Here is a 21957-nt window from a genome sequence, read left to right on the forward strand (position 1 = left end):
TTCCTTCTCCAGATCTTCCCAACCCAGGGATCAAACTTGGGTCTCCCGAATTGCAGGCAGACTCTTTACTGTCTGAGCCATCAGGGAAGCCCTAGGTATGATTTATCCCATTTAAATGGCAACTGAGCTCGTTACATTGATGAGTAAATAACAGTAATAGTTACACCAGTGAAAGTCACTCAGTTGTGCCCAACTCTGCAACCCCATGGACTATACAGTCCTTGGAATTCTCCAGGCCAGAATACTGAAGTGCGTGGCCATTTCCTTCTCCAGAGAATCTTCCCAACCCAGGGATCAAACCCAGGTCTCCCACATTGCAGGCAGACTCTTCACCAGCTGAGCCACCAGGGAAGCCCTTAGTATGTCAAGCACTGTTCTAATCATCTGATATGTGTTCACTGGTTTTATCCTCACAAAAACTCCAGAAGCAAGTGTTATTATTATCATCCCAGAGATGAAACTGAAGCACAAAGGTCACACAGTAAAGAGATGCCAGGGCTCAGATCTATAAGGCTATTCACTGACTACTAAGTTAGCAGTCTAACAAAATGGACATTAAGCATATACCTTCAACTTTAAAATATCAGTTGTGTTGATTATTAAGCTATACAAGTGTTATTTAATACTATGTTCTATATTTTCCTTCATTATCTATAGCATTAAAAAACACAAAAACAAGTTCTCTACTAGAACATCTTTAACAAATGTGATTTGTTAAATCATGTGATTTGTTAATCATGTGATTCAGTAAGCATCACATGACCTAATTATGTAATATGTCTAAGGAAACTTGGCTTGCTCTTTTCTAATTAGATCCATTTCATTTGCACTGAAATCTGCATTAAGGGGAGAAACCACTGTCTCTATATAATATTCCACTGAAGGAAGTTTTTAAAAAAAAAAACTTTATTATACTAAGAATTCCTTTATAAAACTGAACTATATTTTCATGCATTTTAATAATTAGGTATGATTCCAGGAAACTAAAGAATAAAAGGTTAATATGGAGAAGTTGAGGGGGAAATCAGTATGTATTAACTTACAGTTTTATTACTGATATAAAATTTTCAAATACTGTACAGTGAGGTGTGTTGTAGAACTCTATATAGATATGATACACTATCACCAATTATTACTCAAGTGTAATATATACAGCAATCACAAAATCAGAAAATAATGGATAACAGCCAGTGCCTTAGGGATGGTAGAACATCTATACTATTTTATTCAGCAGTTAAAGCACTTGCTACTTAATTTTTTCTAAATATTTACACTATTACACTTATTTTTACATATTCTAAATAACATTTCCCTCCAAAAAGCAGATCCTCCAGCTCTTGGCACTAATTCTCAAAGTCAAATGAACCTAAAAATACTGACAACCTTTTCAGGCTTTTACTGCTCTACCACAGGCATAAAAGCTCAGGAAGGGACTTGTGCATTCTAAAGAAAAGGATGCAAGACCTTAAAATTTCAAATACTAAGTAATTGATACTCACAAGCACATAACATCAACTAAAACTTTTTACTAGTTTTCCTTTTCTTTTACAAGAGAATAATCATCGTATTAATATTATACTACAAAAGCATGTAGATTCCATAATTTAAAAAAATTAAATGTCAGATATACAAGTAATGGCATTTTCTCCAATAATTCACAATTTTTACAATTTCTGCTATTTTGGAACAAATGTTAAAATTCCCACGATTTAAGTATCATTAAATATGAATTGAAACACTTAGCATCTCAAAGAATTATTAAGAATGGCAGAACTTACAATTAACTATAAATCTTACATTGGTAATATAGCTCCCCTTTTGTTAAGTAAACATTCTACTGTGGTGTTTTCAAGTGAATACTTCTGGTTTGAAAAATTATATTGTGAAGAGCCTGAGGTTGTGCAATTTTGTTAAATTACATGATAACCTTGACATGTAGGATATATCTATACCCCAGCTTAGAGTATGTATCTGTTACTCTTATAAAAGGTGATTTTAAAGTCATATTAAATGATGAATGGAGTTTAATTCAGTTCTGCAAAAGCTTTTATGAAAATCTTAATATGGAAACTTTGTTCTGAGAACCATGAATCTTAAAAGTCTGCTCTGTGGTATTTTATGTATGGACCCAATTAAAATTCTTGTTGAAAAATAAAATGGTACTGATATTCTGAAATAAACATTTTATATTGTCACTGTATTGACCAAAGCTTAAAGACAGAAATTACAAGTTTATTTCATACCTAAAGGTTAGTTATTAGTGAGGTCTAAATTTTTTAGAGAAATGTTCACTAGCAGCCAGTTAGTAGTTAACTACATAAAATAATACTGTTATAAATTCTGCATTTAGTAGCTAACAAGTGATGTCAGTACAATTCTCAAAAACCTGTCATTAGTAGTGAGTTGCTAGCAAGTGATCTTCCCTGAGGTAATAGATCATATGCAAAAGTTTGCTAATTTCCAATAAAGTTAGATTCTTAAAAATAATGGCAACAAGGACCTGTGTGGCTAGGAACCATAGATGCATTTCAGATTGACATCTTAATTGCAAGCAGTAGACTTGATTGCAAAAAACCAAACTAAAACTCATCAGAAGATTTAAAGCAAATTTCACAGTCAATAGCACTTGCTAAATGTCTCAGATCTTTAGCTTAACTTTTCCAATAAAATACCTGAAATACAGTGAAAGGAGGGGAAATGGGCCTTAGACTTGCTCTTTAGTTCCTGAGTAGCCCTTCCCTGGGTGTTCATTATATTCTAGCTCATAATATTTGACAGTATCTTGTTTTCTTCGATTTCAACCAGTTTCTAACACCAGTATTCTAGAGACACATCATCTTCAACTCTACCTGGACCGCGGGTCATCAATGCAATCTTGGTATGACTAACTACGCTTCAACTTTCAGTTAAACACTGCAAATGTAATTTTAACTATAGGACTGAATTAGAGTTATGTTTAATGGAGAGCTAAGAAAATATTTTAACTAATTTATGATCCCCAGTTTAGACTCAAAGTTGTGGCAATCACAAAAGGTAGTTCTAAAAATCATTCCTGTAATTTATGTATTTGATGATGGTAACCATATGGAAGGACAAATAATGATAGTCTAGAACTTAAAGAAATTCTAAGACTTTTTTGTGAAGATTCCTGGCCCACTTCTCAAATCCATTAATTCCTGCAACTGTATTTCAGTTGATTTAAAATAATGTCAAGAAACCTGACCATTCTCAGCATCAAGCCTTTTATTCTTTATCAAGGGAGAACCCAAACTATTATTAAAATATTCACACCTAAACCAGCTTCTAAACAGCACTGCCGTAGCAAGAGAAATTAATACTGTTGTCAGAGATTGAGCCTGCCTTCTACTATCCACAGGTACATTCTAACTTGACTAAAGGGAGACTTAATAGGGAGATAAAATGTGTAGCTGATGTTTTTACTTTAAGCTATGAAATGTATTTGTCAGTTATCAAACATACTGAGCCACAGGTGAAGAAAATATTTGTTAAAGAAAAGGTGATTATATCGTTTACCTGGAAGCAATGCATTTGTTTGTGAAAGTTTTCCTGTATTTAAACTAAAAAAAAAGGGGGGGGGGTTCAGTGGCTGAAAAAGCCAAAAATAATTATAGTGGTTAGTGATATCTGTAATTTTTAAATTTAATACAGAGAAGTCACCTGAATTAACTAAATGGGAAATACTATTTGGGAGCCACAGTTCTTAATGTAAAACTAATACACAATATAAAAGTTCTAAAATTTCCTTCTATTTATAGACATAGAGAAAGGTATTTGAAAGTAAATTTAGAAGAATGGAGATAAAATGTGATTTTAAACAGGTGATAATGTGATAAAACCCAAATGTGTATCTTGCTCAGATATCACCTGCAAAATGTCTAAGGTTTCCATTCTTTCCCTATTCAAAACGGAGTAGTTTGTTTAATAAGTGATTCAGGCAGAGACACTTTCATAGAAAGAAACCAAAACCTCCCTTATTTGGAAACACAAGTACTGTCTATATTCCTTATGAGTCAATTTGCTGAGATTTTTAAATACCCGATAACATACTTTCTGATGTACATTTTCTTAAAATGCAAACGGTCCTGCATCTATCACACGAGCAAACAGAGACAGCCAGGCTTTGAATGCTCTAGATAAGAGATTGTATTAACATACATTTTGTCTTTCATCCATTCAAATTCAACTTAATTTCAGTGAACAGAGGAAAAAGATGGATTAACGTGTACATTTCAGAATACAGATTTGCAGAATAGGTTAAAATAGTGTGATGCCAATCTCAGGATAAACATTCTTTAAGGAGTAAACATGAAAGCTGCTTCTTGAGGAAACAGGCACTAAAGGTTTGATGAATACACTATTTAAGCAAATGCCCAGTTGATCAGGGTATGATGCAGTCAAGTTTGCATCCAAATCCAAGTGAAGCTAACAAATGAAGAAAATATAATGGATTCTAAGAAAAAAAAAAGGAAACATTTTTGGTTCAGAGGGGCTCAAAGACATTTAGCATATACAAACTTAAATACCATTGATCAAAATTGTAGAACAATGTAACCCATTCATAAAGATAAATTCTTATTTATAAATTCTCTGTGAATCTGACAAACTCTGAAAATTAGAGATTAACTACTGCTACCATTATTTTTTTAATTATTTTTCTACCACACTTTGCGATCAACTTTTCTGCAAGATTAAAGAACAAAAATTTGGTGGTACTTGACCAGGCCAGGATTCAAAATAATGGTAACATATTATCAACACCAGAGCACACAATTGGCTGTGTTGGCTCAGACAGCAACATTACTGAATCACATTGACTTTATCATTCTAGAATAGATACTTTACCCCAAGCTTGCTCAAATCAGCAAAATGTTATATATCATTACACTATATTCTCAAGATATTTTCACGAAGAATACATATCTCTATGAATGTGTTTACGTTCACAGAAATGTCAGGATCCCAGTGTCTAACATATCCTTTATGAATTTCAAGATACAATTTAGTTCAGATAACCTTCAAATTTACATAAATCCTTTGACACGCTAGTAAGTATGTGGAATGGTTATCCTGATGACATCAACATTAGCAAAATCTTATCTTCCCCCAGTTCTAGCCTTTTGAGAAATCAAACAGATATAGCAAGAGAATCTTCATGTTTGCAACATTAAGACTTTCATGGAATTAAAATTACAAAGAACTTCCAATGAACCACATATATGGAAGTAACTCATTTTAGCAGATCTAATAACTATTTTACAGGAATTCAGAGCCAGCCTGGGCAGCAGTATATTAAAAGCTATTGCCAATCACACACTTGCTATCATGCACTGAATAACTAGATATAATCTTTGAATTATATACGTACAAGATTTTGTAATGACTAATCAAGTTATGTGGCCCAGCCAACAAATATTACATATTCACAATAAACATTCTGCCTTTATTAGCCTCTAATTAAATCAAGAGTGATCCATTGGCTCAGTTGTGTTTGTCATCTCAGCATCTTGACTATCCATCTCTTCGGGCTCCTCCACAGAACTTCCCTTTTGTGCTTCTGACCTTTCAGCAAATGCTGCTTCCAGTGCCTCTGCCACACAGCCATCGGCTGTTTCTATATTCAGATTTTCAGTGTCACCAGTTGGAGAAAAAGATTCAGGTGAGCCAGTCTGAAGACTCCCAGACTTCACAGAAGAACTCACAGCTTCCACTTTCCTTTGAGGAGGATCAGATGGTGACTGCTCTGTACTTTGATCCCGCAAGTGCTTGTCCATCGACGCCTGAATAGAAGACACCATTTCCTGCAATTTTTTCCGCTGGGCCTCAACCATATCAGGATCAAGCTGCCTGCTGTCTCTCGTTGTAACTACTCCAGGAGCTATTCGAATAAGCTCACTGTTACTAGGAGCAGCAGTGAATACAGAAGGCTCTGTTTTAATGGAACTACTACTAAAGTCTGTCCCTGTCGTATGCTTCCTTACAACTGGAGTCTCCCTGGCTCTTGGGTCAAGATGTGGGGTACTGGATGCAGTTCCTAGAGAATGCCCTTTCCCCTGAAAGGCCGTTACATTGTGAAGTTGCTCAGATTTCTTTTTCACTACTCCACCACTACCTAGTTTTAATAACCCATGTGAGGGGCTTGATTCCCTACTTCTTGTAGTAGCCTCTGCTCGAACCTGACTTACAGCCTCTTTAACTAAATCTTCAACATCAGGACCGATGGGAAAATGTCCTGCAGCGTCCACACACAACTCCAGTCTATCTTCAGAAGCATTATAGACAAAGGTTTTGCCAGGCAGATGTGGGAAAGTACAATGCTTGCCATCAGCCATACCTTAAGAAAGGAAAAAGAATTTAACACATTAAAATCTTACTTTAAAGGTGGAGTAAAGACAATTATAATTGAAAGAGTAAACCTCCAATAATAATTTACAGGTAACAGCTGTCAAAACAAAATTAATTAGCAAATAATTTATTATACTTATTAACATAATTTAATACATTACAAAAAAAAAAAGAAATACCACCATAAACCTTAAAGTAGTTCCCCAGAGGGTTTGAAATATATATATCATTAACCTATTACAAAGTTAGGAAAGTTAGTCTTTAAACAAACAGCTGAGTTTAATTAAAAAAAAAAAACTAGCACTAGTGTTAGTAAAGCATTTGCTTAGAGTAAAGCAGTAAGAAAATGGACTTTCATTTAATAAAATTCAAATTATAAACTTTAAAAATTCCTGTAAGGGCAAAGTGTTGTATACATACACATGTTGCATAATACTGAATTAAAAATCATAGTAATTTTATTAAATTACAGAATACCAGGATAAAAACTGTGTGTATATATGTATTTTTCACAAATATAAAAAGTATGAACTTTCAAAATAAGATATTCCATAATTAAAGTAGTCAATATGGGGGCACATTTAGGAAAGTTAACATTAAGGCTTAAGTATAATTGCAAAGACTTAAGTATAACTGCAAGAACTGACATCTGGTCACAATAAATTAATAATATCTTCTTCTGTATTCATGTTACAACTCTTATTCTTCTCTGGCAGATGAGAACCACCAAAATAAGAGTGAGTTGTCAATACACCTCAAATGGCCCAGTGTGATATGCTTTCTCATAGTCAACTGATGCAGCAGTAGAGGGTAAGAACTTTAAAGCAGGCTTCCCTTCATTTTCCAGCTGAAGAGTTTGGTCTCACTAAGTGGTACTTCAAATGTTTACACTTTTTCCAGCCTGGGCATAAAAAAACTGCATGTGTGTTTTAAGCTATCCAATATCTTTTTACATGTTAAGTTTGTACACTGTAAGTTTACTCCAAATATGCAAAAATCAGACTTTTCAAATTTTATGAAACCATAGATTTTTCTATGTTTAAAAAAATGAAAGAGAATTTATAATAACATATGGGTATGTTTATAGCAAAATATAAAGCCAAAAGCAAACTAGTTTAAAATGAAGGAGACTGTTAGCAAGTACTATGGAAATTCAGAGAGGGGAAGGATGAGTGATATCTGGAATGCTTTGTGGGCATTAGGTAGTCTTAGAAGTATTAAGAATAGTTTCTTCCTTTCTGAAAAAAGCTACAGAATGAGAGTAAGTTCAAATAAACATTCATTTTGGCGGTAAGTTAAAGATCCAACGCGGATTTCCTCTTAGCAGTACAACATTTTTGGCAGAAAGAACTGACAAAAATAGATGGACAAACTTTAAAATCAGAGATGTCTAAATCGTACCTTTCAGAGTACAACCCTGAAATGAGTTTTACCTTCTACCAATCCCCTACCTCAGAGATCTGTAAACCATGGCCTAGGAAACAAAGGTAGCAAAGAAGACAGACTTTGGAATGGTAAGGCCAGGGATTCCCCGGGGCAAAGGTTTTACACAGTTATTTCAACAGAGAACAGCTACTGAGTCTCACTATGTGCCAGGAACTAAAGTAGACCCGAAGATTAAAAAATAAAATATAATTCTTAGGAGATGGATATAAATAGATAATTATAACACAATCAGGTAAGTGTAACAATGACAGTACTTCAGTTCAGTTGCTCAGTCGTGTCCGACTCTTTTCGACCCCATGAATCGCAGCACGCCAGGCCTCCCTGTCCATCACCAACTCCCAGAGTTGACTCAGACTCACGTCCATCGAGTCGGTGATGCCATCCAGCCATCTCATCCTGTGTGGTCCCCTTCTCCTCCTGCCCTCAATCCTCCCCAGCATCAGAGTCTTTTCCAGTGAGTCAACTCTTCGCATGAGGTGGCCAAAGTATTAGAGTTTCAGCTTTAGCATCATTCCTTCCAAAGAAAACCCAGGGCTGATCTCCTTTAGAATGGACTGGTTGGATCTCCTTGTAGTCCAAGGGACTCTCAAGAGTCTTCTCCAACACCACAGTTCAAAAGCATCAATTCTTCAGCGCTCACCTTTCTTCACAGTCCAACTCTCACAGCCATACATGACCACTGGAAAAACCATGGCCTTGACTAGACGGAACTTTGTTGGCAAAGTAATGTCTCTGCTTTTTAATATGCTGTCTAGGTTGGTCATAACTTTCCTTCCAAGGAGTAAGTGTCTTTTAATTTCATGGCTGCAGTCACCATATGCACTGATTTTGGAGCCCCCCAAAATAAAGTCTGACACTGTTTCCCCATCTATTTCCCATGAAGTGATGGGACCAGATGCCATGATCTTCGTTTTCTGAATGTTGAGCTTTAAGTCAACTTTTTCACTCTCCTCTTTCACCTTCATCAAGAGGCTCTTTAGTTCCTCTTCACTTTCTGCTATAAGGGCGGTGTCATCTGCATATCTGAGGTTATTGATATTTCTCCTGGCAATCTTGATTCCAGCTTGTGCTTCTTCCAGCCCAGCGTTTCTCATGATATACTCTGCATATAAGTTAAATAAGCAGGGTGACAATATACAGCCTTGACGTACTCCTTTGCCTATTTGCAACCAGTCTGTTGTTCCATGTCCAGTTCTAACTGTTGCTTCCTGACCTGCATATAGGTTTCTCAAGAGGCAGGTCAGGTGGTCTGGTATGCCCATCTCTTGAAGAATTTTCCACAGTTTATTGTGATCCACACAGTCAAAGGCTTTGGCATAGTCAATAAAGCAGAAATAGATGGTTTTCTGGAACTCTCTTGCTTTTTCCATGATCCAGCAGATGCTGGCAATTTGATCTCTGGTTCCTCTGCCTTTTCTAAAATCAGTGTGAACATCTGGAAGTTCACGGTTCATGTACTGCTGAAGCCTGGCTTGGAGAATTTTGAGCATTACTTTACTAGCGTGCGAGATGAGTGCAATTGTGCAGTAGTTTGAGCATTCTTTGGCATTGCCTTTCTTTGGGATTGGAATGAAAACTGACCTTTTCCAGTCCTGGGGCCACTGCTGAGTTTTCCAAATTTGCTGGCATATTGAGTGCAGCACTTTCACAGCATCATCTTTCAGGATTTGGAATAGCTCAACTGGAATTCCATCACCTCCACTAGCTTTGTTCATAGTGATGCTTTCTAAGGCCCACTTGACTTCACACTCCAGGATGTCTGGCTCTGGGCGAGTGATCACACCATCATGATTATCTTGGTCGGGAAGATCTTTTTTGTACAGTTCTTCTGTATATTCTTGCCACCTCTTCTTAATATCTTCTGCTTCTGTTAGGTCCATACCATTTCTGTCCTTTATCGAGCCCATCTTTGCATGAAATGTTCCCTTGGTATCTCTAATTTTCTTGAAGAGATCTCTAGTCTTTCCCATTCTGTTGTTTTCCTCTGACAGTAGTTAATTCACTAATTACTTGAGGATTATATAACTCATGCAAAGCACATACCACAGTGCCTAATATAATATACATCAGGCAGTCAACAGTTTTAATTTCTCTTAGATCAAAAGGTTTTGTAATTGCTTCCAGGTTTCTACTGTGAAGCTTTCCCTTGGCTATTCCTGGAGAGAATCATAGCACCAACACATTTATCACAGTATTACTTAACAATGAAACAATGGAAACAATCTAAGCTTTCAACAAGAAGAGAGGGGTTAAGAGAACTGCAGTCTATCTACCTAACAAAAGTAATATGCAGCTACTAATACTGATATAAATAAGTAACCTATGATGCCTCAGATAGATAATAAAACATGCATGATGGTAAAAAAGGAAAGTACTGTAATTACAATCATGCCCAAAAATGTATGTATAAGAGGAATATTTAGCAGTTTTACGTCATGTTCCCCATTTTTATATTTCTAGCCTTCTTAAACTGTTTAAAAACTTTAAAATATATATCAAAAAATCAATGCAAATACTGTGTTGTGATTAAACATAATCATTTAAGCTGTACATAACTTACACAGTCCTCTGAATTTTAAGAATCAAGGTATATTAAAATTTCTATATATATATATATAATATCCACATTTCCACTGGACATATATACCAACAGACATGTATATTTATAGCTACATTCTTTCTTACATCAAAAAACTGGAGACTACCTAAAGTGAATTAGAACAATGGATGAATTATATTAAAATGATAATAGAATACTGTGCAGCAGTGAAAATGAACAAACTAGTTGAGCCCATGAATTTGAATGAATCTGAAAAAAGAGCTGCATAAGAGAAAGTCACAGAGAGAATGTACACAGCATAATTCCATTTTTATAAAATCCAAACAAAGCACTAAACATTGTAAGGTTAGATACCTAAAAAAGTATTAAAACTAAATTTGCCATTCATCTCTGCATTTATCTCTGTATAAACATCTTTAAGGAAACTTACTATGGTTTAAGCAAATTAATTTAAAAACACCTTTCCAAACATAAACACCAGGAATATTAAAAGCTGATTTGTTATATTAGGCAATATGTCTGTTCAAACATAAATATAACCATCTATCTGTTAAGAGTGGATTTGAAAGTAAGAAAATTATGCTCTTTTCTAGTTTTTGGAGGGTAGGGGGTGTATGTGTAGGGGGTGAGGAGGGCATGTTACACTTTTGAGTCTTTGTTCACGGGATGAGGAAAATGATCTGCCAAATGAATCTGTCCTAAAAATACAGATAACATTTTACCACAAATATCAGATGAAATTATATTTGAAAGGTAAAATAATTTTCTGATGGTGGCCCATTTCAAATGGCTATGTGATGGTCAAAAAATAATTCTGCAAATTACAACTGGGATTAGCTAAGTAATTATTAGGTACCAGGCCGTTGGCTAACTGCTTTATGTGCACAACCTCATTTTATCCTAGTAACAATCCAAAGATTATCACACCTACTATACAAACAAAGACACTAAGGCTTAGAAATCACACTGGACTAAGCAGTAGAGCCAAAATTTGACGTTAGATGTTCTTACTCCAGAGCTCTAAACTATCTCCTAATAAGAATAACCACCACAGGTAAGATTTGAAAAATATAATGAGTCTGCTGACATCTAACCCACACACAATTCACCCATTTTTAAGTGTACAGTTGCGGAGAAGGCAATGGCACCCCACTCCAGTACTCTTGCCTGGAAAATCCCATGGATGGAGGAGCCTGGTAGGCTGCAGTCCTAAGAGGTCTTAGGGGTCACTAAGAGTCGGACATGACTGAGCGACTTCACTTTCACTTTTCACTTTCATGCATTGAAGAAGGAAATGGCAACCCACTCCAGTGTTCTTGCCTGGAGAATCCCAGAGACGGAGGAGCCTGGTGGGCTGCCGTCTATGCGGTCGCACAGAGTCGGACACGACTGAAGCGACTTAGCAGCAGCAGCAGTGTACAGTTGAATGTTTTTTTTTCAGTATATTCAGAGTTGTGTAACCATCACCACAGTCACTTTTAGAATATTTTCATCATCCCAGAAAGAAACCCTGAGCGCATTAGCAGTGCCTCCCATTTCCTTCCCCCATCCCGTTCCTGGCTCCAGGCAACCACTGATATGTTCTCTAGGTGGGCCTATTCTGTCATTTATATGACTTTTCGTGTAAGTGAAATAATACAGTATACGGCCTTTTGTTTCTGGCTTGTTTCATGTAGCATATTTTTAAGGTTCATCCATGTAGACTGTACCAATACTTCATTCTTTCTATTGCCAAGTAATATTTCATTGTATATATATGCCACATTTTACTCATCTAGTCATCAGCCGATAGACATTTGCATGCTTTCCACTTCTGACTATTATGAATAATGCTATTACAAACATTTGTGTACCAGTTTTGTGTGGACAGTGTTCATTTCTTTCTGGTACACATGTGAAAGTGAATTGCTGGGTTGTACAGTAACTCCATCTTAAATCTTTTGAAGAAACTGCCAGACTTTCTCCCCAAGCAACTATACCATTTTACATTTTCACCACAATTTCCTTGCCAATAGATCTTATTATCTGTCTTTTTGTCCACAGCCTTACTAGTGAGTGTAAAGTACTAGCTCATTGTGTCTTTGATTTGCAATTCCCTATGGTTAATGATGTTGAGCATCAGTTCATGTGCTTATTGGCCATTTATATATTTTCTCTGAATAATGTCTATTCAGAGTCTTTGCCCATTTTTAATCAGGTTGTCTGTCTTTTTACTGCTCAGTTCTTTATATTTTGGATACAAATCTATTACCTGATAGACAATATTCAAAATCTTCTCTCACTCTGTGGGTTATTTCACTTTCCTGTTGGTGTTCTTTGCAGCACAAAACTTTGCTTTTTATCTACTTTTTTCTTTTGTTGCTTGTATTTTTGGTGTCATATCTAAGATTTTGCCTAATCCAAAAGCAAGATGTTTTATGCCTCTGTCTTCTAAGAGCTTTCTAATTTTAGCACTTATACTCAAGTTTTTTACACATTTTGAGTTAATTTTGTATTTGGTGTGAGGCAGAGGTCAAACTTCATTACTTTACATGTGGATATTCAGCTGTCTCAGCATCATTTATTGATAAAACTATTCTTTCCCTCATTAAATTGTCTTAGCATCACAGCTAACATTTTAAAAATAATTTCAAACTGAAAACAAAAAACTATTTAGAAAACCATCAAGAGAATAATCATCCTTATACCACCCACCACAACCCTCCTACACAAAAACCAACTGAGGGAAGTTATTTTCAGTTCTGTGAAAGACATTGCATAAGGACCCCAATTACTGGGGGCCTTATGATCAGTTACAATTAAATAATAACTTAAAAAAAACATGAACTGGTATCAATATATTTCAAAAGGTAGAAAGAAGTGACAGATGAAAAGTTAAAAAGAAAAGGATGCCAGAAAAAAAGCGGGGAGGCAGGGGGATGCTGAGAGAGAAATCTATAGCTTTAAATGCTTATAGCAGAAAAAAAATGCTTTAAATGCTTATAGTAGAAAAAAAACTTTATAATCAATAATCTAAGCTTCTATCTAAATAAGCTTGGAAGTACAAATTAAATCCAAAGCAAGCATAAGGAAGGAAAAGGTATACATAACAGCAGAAATCAATGAAAATGAAATCAGGAAAATACAGAGAAAACCTATGAAACCAAAGTTGTTTATTTGAAAAGATCAATAAACTGATAAATCACTAGCTGGACTGGTCAGCAAAAGAAGAAAGGCAGAAACTGCCAATATCAGAAATGACAGAGCTATAGGCCTTACAGACATTAAAAAGACAGTAAGGCAGTATTATAAACAACTTCATGCCAATAAGACTACTAACTTAGATGAAATGGACAGATTTCTTACAGGCAAAACTAACAAAGCTTACTCAAGAAAGGGATTAACCTTAAGAGCACTTTATTTAAAAAATTAAATTCACAGTTAAAAACTGTCCTATAAAAAAAATTCCAAGAACAGATGGCTTCACTGGTGAATTCTACCATTTAAGAAAAAAATAATATCAAAGCTATAACACTTCCCAACTCTATTTTCTGAAGCCAAAATTACCCTGATTAAACAGTCATTACAAGAAAATAAGAAAACGAGATGGTTAGATGGCATCACCAACTCGATGGACTTGAGTTTAAGCAAGCCCCAGGAGCTGGTGATGGACAGGGAAGCCTGGCGTGCTGCAGTCCATGGGGTTGCAAAGAGTTGGACACAACTGAGCAACTGAACTGAACTGACAAGAAAACCACATACCAGTATGCCTCATGAATATGCTCACAAAAACACTCAACAAAATACTAGCAGTTGGAATCCAGAATGTGATGTTGGTTCAACATTCAAAAATAAATCAATGTAATTCACACTACCACCAAACTAAAGAGAAAAGCCTTAAAATATTATTTCAACAGATGCAGGGAAAGAGCATCTGATAATATTCAACATCCATTTACAATACTATAAAATCATCAATAAACTTATCAGGGCATTTCACCTACAGGTTTGAATGCTTTCCCCCTTAGACCAGAAACAAGGCAAGAATATCCATTCTCAACCCAAAATACAGTAATCAAGACTGTGGTATTGGTGGAAGGAGAGACATACAGATCAACAAAATAGAAAAGAGATTGTAGAAATAGACTCACATGAATAAGGTCAACTGATTGCTTTAAAAGTAACTTTACTGATTATATGCTGTATATAATTCACCTTTTTCAAGTGTCTAATTCATGGTCAATTGATTTTTCAAGTGTCTAATTCATGGTCGATTGATTTTTGAATACAAGCCTCCAATAATTCAATGTATAAAGTATACCTTTTCCAACAAATGGTGCTGGAGCAACTACTGGATATGTACACACACACACACACACACACACACAAAATGAACCTCATCTCTCATACCTTATAACATATTAAAAAAATCAATTCAAAATGGATCATATACCTACATATAAATTAAAACTATAAAACTTCCATAAGAAAATACAGAAGAAAATTTCTGTGACTTTGGATTAGGCAAAGACTCTTGGATAGGACACAAAAATTATGAATCACAAAAGACTGTTAAATTGGTTATCAAAATTATAAACCTTTGATATTCAAAAGATAATGCTGAAAGAATGAAAAGACAGGTTATAAACTGGGAGAAAATATATCCAAAATACTTATCTGATAAATGATGTGTGCCCAGAATATCTAAAGAACTCTCAAAACTCAATTAAAAAAATTTTTAAGCCAATTTTAAAATAGGCCAAAAAATAACAAGATGCAAATAAGCACAGGCTTCCCTGGTGGCTCAGACAGTAAAGAATCCACCTGCAATGTGGAAGACCTGGGTTCGGAAGATCCCCTGAAGGACGGCATGGCAACCTACTCCAGTATTCTTGCCTGGAGAATAATCCCCATGGGGTTGCAAAGAGTCGGACATGACAGAGTGACTAAGCACAGCACAGTACAAATAAGTACACAAAAAGATGCTCAGTATCATCAGTTATTAGAGAAATGCAAATTAAAACCATTATGAGAGAATAATATAAATCTTTTAGAATAGTTTTAAAAATAAACACTAATACTACCAAGTGCTGAAGGAATACAAAATGACCCAGTCACTTTGGAAAATGATCTGGAAATTTCTTATAAAGATGAGCATATACTTACCACATGACTCAGCAATCCCACTCCTAGGTATTTAGTATTTATCAAAGAAAACTGAAAACATCTGTTCACACAAAGACCTGTACACAAATGTTTTTAGTGGCTTTCTTCACAGAAGTCCAAAACTAAAAACAAACTAAATGTCCTTCAACTGGCCATAGGATTTTTAAAATGTGATATATACACACAGTGGAATACTACGCAGCAATAAAAAAATAAACAAAAATGAATAACCTATTAATACATGCACCCAGACAGATGGATCTCAAGCATTACATTAAAAATTGAAATTAACAAAAATTTTTTGTAAAGAGGCAAGATGATAAATATTTTAGGTTTTGTAGACCATATAGTCTTTGTCACAACTATTCAACTCTGCCAGTGCACTGTGAAAGCAGTCCTATGTAAGCATAAGAGTGGCTGTGTTTTAATAAACTTTATATACAACAGGCAGTGAGCCTGAAATAGCCCACAGGCAGTAGCCTGCCAACCCCCATGTTCAATCAAAAAGCCAGACACAAAAGATTAAACTATATGGCCCTATTTATATGGTGATATGAAAAAGGAAAACAAATAGGGACAGAAATCAAATCAGTGGCTGTCAGGGCTAGGGATAGAGGTAAGGGATTAATTAGAAGGGCACAAGGCAACTTTTTGGAATAGTGGAAATATTCTATATATTAAGTGTAGTAGTGATTATATGACTGCCTATGTTTGTCAAAATTCACATGCCCATATACCTAAAAAGGATGAATTTTATTATATGCAAATTATGTTTCAATTATCTTGTCAAAGAAAGGGAGGGAGCGAGGGAGGAAAGAAGCAAGCCAACTGGCCATTTTCTGGTCCCTGATTCAATAAATCAAAAGAAAAAAACATTTTTTTTCAAACAATCAAAAATCAAGGAAATTTAAATACTGCCTGGTGATATTTTAAAAACTATTGTTCATATCTTTTAGATGTGATAATGGTATTAAGGTTAAAAAAAAAATGAGTTCTTACTTTTAGAAATACATACTGAAGTCTTACAGATGAAATTATGTCTGAGATTTATTCTAAAACAGTCCATTTGAGAGGGGATGGATAAAAATGTACTGATAATTACTGAACCTGGGTGGTAGGTAAATAGGGGTTCATTACATTATTCTTACTACTTTTATATGTGTGAACATTTCTACAACAGCCAAATTGGGTTTTGTTTTTTTAACAAGGAAAAAAAAGTACATGAGAAAGAAAAAACATAAAATAGAGATTATGCACTTGGTCTAAAGAGGTCAGGCAGGTAACAAAGTGAGAAAGCCAGACTGATAAAAGTCAGAAGCCAAAAGCATTCACATTAAATCTTTGAAAAAACGTATGGTGTCTAAACATACACACTAGCAATCTCTCTCTTAACACCTTAAAACTCTGAAGATAAGTTACACACTTGCACATATCTTTATAAACAATACATACACAATGTGAAAAGAAGTTAAATGTAAAGTGAATTATTTCCTAGATGTCAGAAAATACTGAGGTATATAGTATCAGAGTCCAACACAACAACAACAACAAAATGCTGCATTATCTGACTCTGGGATGGACACTAGCACTATAAATAAACTGGCCTCTAATTCTACAATTTAAATGAGAAAATATGAAAAAGAAAGTGATAGGAGATTTTTTAGTAATATTATAGCAGAAAACATAGTTGATCATATCAGGATAATAATTCATTCTAACTAGGCAGACTGATACAGAAGAATATATACCCTAACATTGGAAATCATTTTAGAAGAATATTATCTGAACTTTCTTAAAACCTTATAATAGCTTGAGTGGAGATATTATCCAAGAATAAAGTCAGAAAGCAACTATACCCATGGTTTTCTTCATAATATTGTAGAATACGCCACCCTGCTGGAACATGTGAGGAAGACCTTTTGCATAAGACCATACATCTTCTCCTGTAAAATAAAAAGATACAGTATTAGCAGAAAACCAGAGAGTTCAACCCAGGCTTGCTTTAATATGGATGAGCCTCAAACAGAGATTGTAAGGCAGATATTCTAAATAAGCAATGCAGTCTAGTATAATATACCATTTAGGGAGCAATGTGGAATGAGGGACTATGGCCCCTCTAAATGCGACAGCCATTGCCAAGTGCTGTCACAGAAGAATATAGGTCCAATGGTTCAAGAACAAATGGCATTTTAAGAGAAGCCAGAAATCCAAATTTCTAATGTCAATTCTCCCAGTTTTTAAACACAGGAACTGATTCAAAAATGACTTTAAAACTGCATGAGTCAATACTGGGCATATTAAACAAAATATACATGAAGACTCAATCCAGTTTAAAGTAAACTAGTACGCAACTATGGACTAGAACGACAGAAATGGTTACTGAAAGATATTTATGTTTTTAAAGTAGAATATAAAAATATATTCTATATTTATGTAAAAACTAATAAAAGCAGATGGAAAGGGCTAGGGAGTAAAGTAAATAGGCAGACTGAAGATAAGTAATTAATGTATTTTGTTGTTCCAAAGTTGACTTTTTAAAACAGAAATTTGCTGGGAGGGAATGATGAGATTTAGAATAAATATCAGAAGCCCACAAAATAGCCACAAGCAAACCACCATTTCACAGAAACATATTTTTCAAGAACACCCTTTGAAGTGCCTATTATCAATAAGAAGTTTCAAATAAAAAGTTAAGAATGATAACCACTATCCAGGAAGTTAACAAAGAATGGAAGGAACATAAAAGTTATTTTGGTTTGTGGAATATGGTTTTTCTGTGTGTGTGGTTTCATTATTTTCTAATCTGATAAAGTATATGTACTGCTTTTATACTCAAGACTTTATAAAGTTGATTTCTACTAGAAGACAATACTGTTGGATCTGAGCTTTGAATGGAGGTTATGATAATGTGAGTTAAGCATTCTGTACCTACAATCTCTCAGAGCTCTAACCCCTTTCCACATTCATAAACAGGAATATGAATCTGCAAGGGAGTTGGTGAAAGTATAAAGTTTAAAGTGTACAACAAAGCCTAAAATATATAAAAAGCCTCAGCCACTTAGCGTTTCAGTTAATCAGAACATTTACTTACACATAAACACTTCATTCACTAATGATACAGTGCAACCAGAATATGGCAATATTTAAGGGTGAACACAGAAGTTTAATTTAAAATTTTGAATATTAATAAGAAACCCCAAATACAGAATGTTAACAACTCTGTCAGAAGTTCTGACTGCTGAATTTATCATTGAACTTTACTTGGATTATTTCTCCGGTGGTAACCTTTCATTTAGTTATTATCAACGTTATCTTAAATGTACTTAGTATTTTATAAAATACTCTAGGATATCAATTGTCAAATATTCTAGAATATCAAAATGTATCAAAAATTATATGGTAGCACTTAATTATTTGGTCCGAATCTAGAAGTGAAGTGAAGTCGCTCATGAGTCGCTCAGAGTCATGTCCAACTCTTTGCGACCCCATGGACTGTAGCCTACAAGGCTCCTCTGTCCAGGGATTTTTCCAGGCAAGAGTACTGGAGTGGGTTGTCATTTCCTTCTCCAGGGGATCTTCCCGACCCAGGGTCGGAAACTAAACAGGTGCCAAAATAATAAACTGCTCAGAACTGACCACCCAAATACTAGTAAGAAAAATGATGTGTCTTAATACTACTTTATAAACCCAATGATTTCTTACTTAGCAGGCAGAACTCTAAAAAGAAAGAATTCTACTGAAGTGCTTATCAACCCTGTGTTTTCGTCATCTCCCTAAGGATTCTTTTTAGACATTATTTTCCTAATCTGCCTTCCTAATGACATCTGAATACTACAGACACACTGTTTATCTGGTTATGTATTATGTATATATCTTACACTTGTTTCATTAAATAGAGTAAGATTTATTTTACCCTCCCCCAAGAACCAAGTTTCACCCCCTTCAGACTATATGGCCCCAGTCAGTATGCATACTCTATTGCTTTAAGGAAAGGGCAGATACCATCTAAATTCCTCCCAGATGGCTCAAGTAGTAAAGAATCTCCCTGAAATGCAGGAGCCTCAGGAGCTGCTGGTTCAATCCCTGCGTCAGGAAGATCCCCTGGAGGAGGAAATGGCAACCTGCTTCAGTATTCTTGCCTGGAAAATTCCACTGACCGAGAAGCCTGGTGGGCTACAGTCCATGGGGGCACAAGAGTCGGACACGGCTTAGCGACTAAACAACCACCACCACTCAGCTCTGAGCAGGCACCTCACATGGCTTCATTTTCTCCTCACAACTGAGCCCTATTTCACAGAAGAGACAAGCTAAGAGAGTGTAAATCATTCTCCCAAGATCAAATAGCCATTAAGTGGCAAAGCCTGGATTTGAATCCTGGGTACATTCTACAGCTTATACTCTTTCCACGGTTACTAAACCGTTGCTGCTGCTAAGTCACTTCAGTCGTGTCCAACTCTGGGCTACCCCATAGACGGCAGCCCATTGGGCTCCTCCGTCCCTGGGATTCTCCAGGCAAGGACACTGGAGTGGGTTGCCATTTCCTTCTCCAATGCATGAAAGTGAAAAGTGAAAGTGAAGTTGCCTCGTCATGTCCGACTCCTAGCGACCCCATGGACTGCAGCCTACCAGGCTCCTTGGTTCATGGGATTTGCCAGGCAAGAGTACTGGAGTGGGTCGCCATTGCCTTCTCAGAACTAAACCGCTACTAAAGGTCAAATCATGTTAGAACAAATTTGGCATAACCATCAACACACTCTCCTTATAGAAACCCACAGCATCAACGACTGATTGGAAGAAAAAAAAAGGCAAATTATTTCCTTTGGTGTTAATATATACACTTCCACTGAAGTCATGTTTCTAAGAACCAAGGAAAGGGATCAGAGATCAGAAAGCAGGAACTGTGACACAGCATAAGTCTCCCATCAGTCACAGACAGTTCGCATCCCTTCTAGAACTACCCTGGTTTAGGCCTGTCTCCTGCCTGAAGGGCTGCCACTGCCTCATCCTTGGTTTCCACTCTAATCTTCTCCCCAAGTCCCTCCTCCACACAGCCTTCAGAAACCTTTAATGGTTCCCCCATATAATAAGGCAAAAGGTCTAGTTCCTTTTCATGGCATATAAGTCAGCCTAAGATTCCTTGTCCTCACTCTCCCTCACATCTCTCATTAAATCTTGATTTCTACAAAGCAAACCACCAAACTGCTGTATTTCCCCAAAGGCCAATAATAGCTATGCATTCTTTAAAACTCAACTTAGGTGTCACTTCCTGTAGGATTCTTCAGTGGTGGGTAGGGAAGTTCCTTTCTTGCTGCTCCTATGTTATGAACACCACAGCCCTTGATCACAAGGCAGGTTGACTCAGTTAACTTTTCTGTTTCCCTTTCTATATCAAAGCTTTTCAGAGTCAGGAAAAGGTCAGTGGCCCATTCGACTTTCTACTTCCAGGGCCTGGCACAATGCTGCAGAGACAGGAGCACTTAGAATTCATGTAATGAATAAATAGTATTAATAATGCCTGAGAGGAGTCCATGAAAAAACTTAGCTTAAGCACTATAATGACAACTGTTCTATAATGCTATATGGATAAAATGTTAACTAATGGTACTATCTGTATACCTCTTCATGAATTTAATAAAATCATAGCAAAAACAAAGCTAAAGACTTTTAGGTACAAATTTGGAGTTAAAAAATAAATAAATCACAGTAATGTAACGTATATCATGGTGACCATAGTTAATAATACTGTATTTGAAAACTGCTAAAAGAGTAATCTTTAAAAAAAAAGCGGGGGGCAGGTAGAATTACTTTCTACTATTTCACTGGAATGCAAATTCTTAGAGAAGAGGACTAGTCTGGTAAAGCATCTACCAAATGTTAATTCACATTCTTCTGATAGCCTCCACTTATTTTAATTCAGCTGCTTCTTCATAGTACAACAGTAAAATACTTACATTGAACATACTGTGCATAACTGTACAAAAAAGTCTATAACACAACCATAGAAAACCTCTGTTCATACGCTGTCTTCCTCAAATCTTTCCTAATAATCTTTAATTCTCCTACCTGACAACAGTTATTATATATGGCAGTGATAGTATGGATGATTTTCCCTTTGGTTGTCTAATTTTCTTCCTCTTTAAAAAGAAATAAAATTTTAAAAATATGTTAAATTATATTTAAATGATTTTTTTCTAGATTTTAGAAAAAAATCAGTTAATCACTAACAACAAAATAATGAGGCTAAAAGTGAGTTTAAAAGGTCATCATTCCAATTTTCTAACTTTAGATATTTAAAAAGGCAATTTGAAGTTTCTACTTGGCAATTTATAAAGCAAGTAAGATTTTAAAATCTAACATATATGTGAAATATAGTTATTATAAAAAGAAAAACAAAATCAATTTTGAAATACTATTTAGAGTCCCCCCTCCCCAAATATCTAAGT

The 21957-nt window shown here is 35.5% G+C and overlaps 1 protein-coding gene across 1 annotated transcript in view; it reads right to left on the reverse strand.

Moving 5' to 3' along the window:
- Positions 1-1195: 1195 nt before the first annotated feature.
- VCPIP1 (valosin containing protein interacting protein 1) overlaps positions 1196-21957 on the reverse strand; it is a 28847-nt gene continuing 8085 nt past the window's right edge. The window contains exons 2-3 of the mRNA XM_027561100.1: positions 17371-17457; positions 1196-6352 (exon numbers count right to left, since the gene is read on the reverse strand). Of these exons, the coding sequence (XP_027416901.1) occupies positions 5481-6352; positions 17371-17457 (959 nt within the window). The 3' untranslated portion in view covers positions 1196-5480. The remainder of the gene's footprint in view (positions 6353-17370; positions 17458-21957) is intronic.

Source organism: Bos indicus x Bos taurus, chromosome 14, assembly GCF_003369695.1.
Source record: "Bos indicus x Bos taurus breed Angus x Brahman F1 hybrid chromosome 14, Bos_hybrid_MaternalHap_v2.0, whole genome shotgun sequence".
Lineage (NCBI taxonomy): Eukaryota > Metazoa > Chordata > Mammalia > Artiodactyla > Bovidae > Bos > Bos indicus x Bos taurus.